The 6,000-nt window shown below is 42.1% G+C and overlaps 1 protein-coding gene across 3 annotated transcripts in view; it reads right to left on the bottom strand.

Moving 5' to 3' along the window:
- CPED1 (cadherin like and PC-esterase domain containing 1) overlaps window positions 1-4,151 on the bottom strand; it is a 152,753-nt gene extending 148,602 nt beyond the window's left edge. Inside the window, exons 1-3 of one of the 3 annotated variants that reach the window (XM_013194592.3) lie at window positions 3,976-4,151; window positions 3,758-3,878; window positions 3,020-3,489 (exon numbers count right to left, since the gene is read on the bottom strand). In XM_013194592.3, the coding sequence (XP_013050046.3) occupies window positions 3,020-3,271 (252 nt within the window). In that variant the 5' untranslated portion in view covers window positions 3,272-3,489; window positions 3,758-3,878; window positions 3,976-4,151. Of the gene's footprint in view, window positions 1-3,019; window positions 3,490-3,757 lie in introns of all 3 variants that reach the window. The other 2 variants (XM_013194593.3, XM_013194594.3) reach the window with 2 other exon arrangements.
- Window positions 4,152-6,000: the final 1,849 nt, after the last annotated feature.

Raw genomic sequence — 6,000 nt, forward strand, 5'->3', positions numbered from 1 at the left:
ATGTGATAGCTCTCTCTCACACCTTTACTGCTAGAGATTCAGAAATAAACATTCTACTTTTCATGCTACTGATATTAGAGTTTAATTTTATACTAGCAAATGTTGACCTCTGCTCATGAGAAAATAAGGCCAGAGGATCAGCTCTCAAGAAGCTTTTAAAAATCCTGTAATGCGTGATGCCTGAGAGAGAAGTACCATGAGCTCTGTCAGGCTTTCCAAGCTAGGAATGAAATCTGCGTTTTTGCAACTTATAAAAGGCAGCTTGCACTATGTTCCTGACAGTAATGGCTCCATCCCAGGGTATCCTGGATGTCGTTAAAGACACATTTACAGACCAAATTGGCAATTTCCAGCACCGTGCTTTTTCCACACTTGCATGGAACTTTCCCTTCCAAAATGAGATGAATTTTGAGATCAGAGATACAAGGGCAAAGCTGCAATTTTCTTAAAATCTTCACCTTTTCTTCCTCCCTGCTCATAAAAGGTGCTTTTTTTTTTTTTTTTTTTTTTTTTAGGCAATTGTGCTATGCATACCCTGAATGGAGATATTATCAAACTTTGGAAGGAGATTTTGCATGTGCAATAATAATCATAACCAAATTCTCACAGCAGCCTCAACACAATACTGATTGTTTCTCTGAAGGAAACAAGAATTGAACCTGCCCTACCCAGTCTGAAGAGGTTCTGTGGTGTGACGTGAGATGCTTCAGCTCAAAAACCTAAAACACTGGATATTATTTAAGGAATAGTATCTCCAGCAGGGTCTTCTTTTCCTTAAAACTTTTCTGTGAACTTCCATTTCATAAAACATGTTGAAGTGCTTCCTTTAAGCCACTGTTTACCTGTACAATATATTCTTTTAAACAAATTCACTTGCTGGAGTATTCATAGAATAAGAACACGTGTGAATAATTTTCGGACTATATTTTAAAGGATTTTTCCAGATTCATAGATGAAGATTTAAACCAGGGCTTTAATGAAAACTTGTTTTCAGGCTAGTTACTGTGGGTGGCCACATGACTGTAAAATAAAACAGTGAGAAGTTTCAACCATGACATCTGTCTTAAATGTTACTGGGTAGCCAGTAAAATCAAGCAAGATAACAGTTCAGCTATTTGCAAAAGCAGTGGGCGAAAACACACAGTTCAAGAGCGCACTCTCAAAACAAAGTAGAAGAGATTTTTGGAGATGTTTGTCTTTTCTGTTCCCTGAGATTGTTATTCAGCCCACACAACCAACAGAGCATTCTCTGGAAACAGAGAGCAGCTAACAGTAACATCCCAACATGTGCAAGACATTTTGTTCATAATGCTCTAGAGGAAACTTTCAAGACAAATAGGGAGCCAGCTACGGGTGGTCTTCAGAATGTGAAGAGGAATGTGTTAGAGTAGCACAGGCCTGGAAAACATACCTATGAGGGTTAACATATGCATTTAAATCTGTACTACAGGTTCAGCATGTGTGTGATTGATAGTCACATTCAGCCATGCATGCTGGAGAGCAGTAAGTACAGCATGTTGTGTGAACATAATCTTTCTTCTTATTTCAAACAGCTAGCACACCAACTTCAATCTGCATCTTCTTCAGACAAATTGGGAAAGTAGAAATTACAAATATTTTCAGCCAAATAACATACAAGCTAAGTTTTGTCATTGTTGTACCAACTCTTTGAGATTTTAGGTAACTGAATTTAACATATGAATTTTTCATTGCCATGACAATAAGTAAAAAGGAATGGACTATGTCAAAAGTTGTATGCCAGTGCAACCTACACTGTCAGATGTGCTCACTTCCCTTTAAATTGTAATTCTTCATGTCACATTGTTGAACAAACCCAAATCTGGATACCTAGTGTACTAAGGGGTCATTAAAATACAAAGTCATGACAAATGCAGTATAAAGTAGATTTCTGCAACTCACAAGAAAGTGACCTTCATGACTCTGACCTTCATAATATATATATATATCATTTTTTTAAGACTTAAGGTTAAACCTTGCACACCAGTTATTTCACATATCTGTTTTCGATTGCAGAAGATGCACTTTACAACTGCTCTCCTAAAATCAATATTGCTGACCTTTCAGACTGTGAACCCTACCCAATCAAAGAAGAAGCCTTCTAAATCACTGTTTATTTTTAGAAACTTTGACTGCTTTATGTGGAAGCTGTCCATAGTCTGTGATGTCACAGATTTATGTTTACAGCTGTGATACAGTAATACATAAAATGCCAGTGATATGATAATTTCACAGTGAGGGCTCTGCTGAACTATTAGCAGCACTCTGTAGGACTGAAGGAAACCTGAAGCATTTGTGCTAATGCTGATCACAGATTCCAGAGTGAAAATAACTACCTCAGTCTGGAACGTTTTCCAAGTAAAATAACAGTGTCTGCATTTGTTAGGTTTTAACACCCATCCTAGGAACCCTATGCAAAATAAACACGAGGTCAGGTAACCTAAGGACAGAGTAAAATTTGTGGGATAGAGATTCCAGAGTAAATATTGTGATTTGAAAATGTGAGAAACACTATTATTTTTTTTAATGCAGTTAAATTCAGCTTTTCGGCATAATTTCAGCACAGTTCAAAACTGACCAGCAGATAACTTTAATACAGGGCAACTACAGTCTTGCTGCTAATAACAGCCTCAGTCACTGTTCTTGAAACCCCAACTGCCTCTTGATTTACGTATCTGTACTAGAAAACCTCTGACCCTATTCCTAAAGCCAAAATAAAATATGGCCTGTGCAGCAAACTGAAATCTCTCTGGAGTCACAGAGTAATGCCGTGTTTCGGTCAAAGATTTCAGGATTCCTGTGTTAGCAACACCACACTGAGGAGCTGGTAATGGAGATGTGCTCGCACATATGCCACTGTCGTTAGATCACTCATTTGTTTGTACACAGACCTCAGACTTTCAAGCTTAGTATAATTTTAGCTGGACTCAGATGATCCTGCCAGACTCACCATCCCTCGCCATGCTAATTATTGCTCAGCACTCTGCTCCAGCTGACTTACCTTTTTCACTGCCTGTGCGTCACTGACAGGGAAGAAGCAGCGAGTGCTGCTTGCTGAGACCTCCTTGTATCTTCCTTGCTGTGTTTTACTCAATTTGTGTGGTGAAATCCCATTAACAACTGCTGAAAGGAAGCTGCTGGTCATGAGAGGAGTCAGGGTCTGGCAGAACAGACAGACAGCCACCACTAAGGCCAGGAGGAAGGGGCGAGGGCGACAAAGCCTGCGGCACCTGGGGACTTGCCCACAAACCATGGCCTCACTTCACCCTTTGCCACATTGCAGATGCTTTCGAAGTAGCCACGTTCTGACAGGGTGAAAAAAAAAAAATCAAAGGCAGGCTTTATCCAAAACTAGTGAGGACTTTCCCCATTTCTGCTGCTGAGTCCTTTCTTGGTGCCTGGCAAGAAGTCACAGGATCCAGAGGAGCATGGGCTTTTAAAGTATCCTCCCATGGGGTTTATGGGAATAACCTGTGGAAAAAAAAATATATAAATAAATAAAAGTGAGGAGGAATGAACAGCAGCGTGCCATGGGGTCCGTTGCAGGGAGCTGTGACAAGCCCTTCCACACTGTGCTCCCAGGAGGAGAGACCTGGTAGCAGACAGGTGAGGAGCAGAAATCCACAGCTCCAGCTCTGCAGAAGGAGCTATTCAGCCAGAAAGCAGTATCCAAGAAATCAAGAGGTTAAAGCTGAACACATTGTGTCCACATCTGAAGAGAATAAGAGAGTGTACCAACCTTGTGAACAATCGTTGCTGTTTTTTCTCTCTTGCATTCTCAGTTCCTACTTTGTTTTTAGTTTCCTTCAGACCAGTCCTTTTAAATTGCCTCTTTCCTGTCAGCATGCACTGATCTCTGCCTAAAAGTGATCATTTATCTGAAAACTGACAGGCTACGAAAATTTTCATTTGCATTTGTTGTGTCCAGACTGCAAGCTCAAAGTTACATTTACTTACTCGGCTCTTATCCTGTTAGAAGTTTCCCGTTCCCCTCTAATGGGCTGCTGATTAAAACCACTTGGAACAACCCTGGCTCATGATCCCAGCTCGTCTCACACACTCAGAAGGCAGGCACACGCACATACACACGCCATCTGAAGCCAGTTGGACCACAGATTTCATATAAATAAAGGCTGGACTGCTCAGAGGGTGGGGCTAAGCTAGCTGCGCTCCGGGCAGGCACGGGGCTCGGAGACGCAGCCTGAGATCCGGATGGGGAACAGGAGGTGTCCTTGCTCACGCTGCATGCCTCGAAGCCACCATCACTGCAATTTTTAGAAAACTGCTGTTACAGCAATCGGGCTAATTGAAACCATAAAAATATCTTGAAGGCAAGTAGAAATCTGAGCAGCACCTGCAATATTTTACTCCAGATTAACAAAAATGTTGTAAAACGAAGCAGATTTACTTGGATGTGTCACTGACAAAGCAGTTGTCAGTACTTTTCCATAGTAGATATAATGTCTCATCACAGTGTATAAATAAAAGTTCTTACTAATGTTAAAGAGGGAAAGAAAAGAGGGCAGACAAAAATACTCTGATGAAAGCACTTAGCATCTAAGCCACAGAAGGTCTTAGTTACTACTTCCCCCTGCTGACACAGGACAGGGAGGGACGAGACAGATGGGAACAGTTGAGGAACTCTGTTGTCTTTATAGACCTAAACTTCTCATATAATCCAGTTCCTTTAGCTAAAAATATCTATGTACAAGTCATCTATGTTACCCTTCATCCTTAGCTATTTTTGAAAAGAAAGTTCTTCCTACACTGCCTCATATATAAGAAATGAGTGTCGTTAAATAATGATAACCCTGGGCCAATATACAAAATGCAACAGCAGCAGCAGTATTAGCAAGCCAGAGGCCTGTATACAGCACTGAGGAGTAGAGCATATATTTGTTTGAAATGCTGGTATTTATTCAGCTTTTGTATCCTTACCCCCCCAAGCTAAAGCCATTAATTTGCACATATAAGAATGCCATACAAGTGATTCAACACCTCATGCAGAACCTCAGCTGTCAGAGGCATTGCATTTTAGTATTGTCTGGGGCAGTGGTTGTCTAAATTAGATCCCTAGGTTATCCTGGGCAGAAAAGAAGTACAAAACGTGTGGTGCCCTCCAGTGACAGATGCTTCCCATCCACACAGAAGCTGAGACCTCTGCTCTGCAGAGACATGTTGCTTGCGTTCCCTCCTTCCCTGCACACCAGCTCGTATCCTCAGTCCCTGCTCCTGCCAGCCTGTGCTGCAAAGCCTCCAGCAAGCCAACAAACCTCGCTGGTGTGTTCCCTGCAGTTGATTTCAGGGTAGGTCAATGCCATATAATGGAGAGGGTACCCTGGGAGCTGGTACTTTCAAAGGAGCATTGCAGAGACTACAGCCAGCCTGGGAGCTACGGTAACCCCAGCAGCAGAGGGGAAGCGCAAAAGAGTTGCCTTATTGTTTGAAGAGATTGCCCTGTGGTTTTTGGCATGCCCTGATTTCTGGGACCACAACCATCAGCTGTGTGGGTGGCATTTGCATGGTTGTCAACTTCTCGCAAATTCTCAGTGAAGGAATTTGTCAGAGCTTTCCATGCTATTGCTAGAAGACTTTACTAAAAAAGGTTAATAAAGATTTGGATTAAAGGTAGTTTTACTGATGTGGAGGCCATAGCCCCTTCCAAGAGTCCCACACTAGAACAGAGTAATCCTCTCTCTCCTCTCCCCCTGCTCCTACAGTAACCTTCAGTCCAGCAAGTAAGCACTTACTCCCTCCAGCCTGACCTCATTTTCCCCAATCCATTTCATAAGTGGAGGCTTTAAACTCACATTTTCCCCATCTCAGAGGCACATCATCCATCCTGCAAGCCCAAGATCATTCATGGGCTCCAGGTTTTCAGGACAGGCCAGCAGCTTTTACTCATTTACTGCACCAAGGCTGACACTGCAAACTCAGAGATGAAGGGAGATCAGTAGAGGGCAAACAGATCTCTGTGCCTCC

Source organism: Anser cygnoides, chromosome 1 (genome assembly GCF_040182565.1).
Source record: "Anser cygnoides isolate HZ-2024a breed goose chromosome 1, Taihu_goose_T2T_genome, whole genome shotgun sequence".
Lineage (NCBI taxonomy): Eukaryota > Metazoa > Chordata > Aves > Anseriformes > Anatidae > Anser > Anser cygnoides.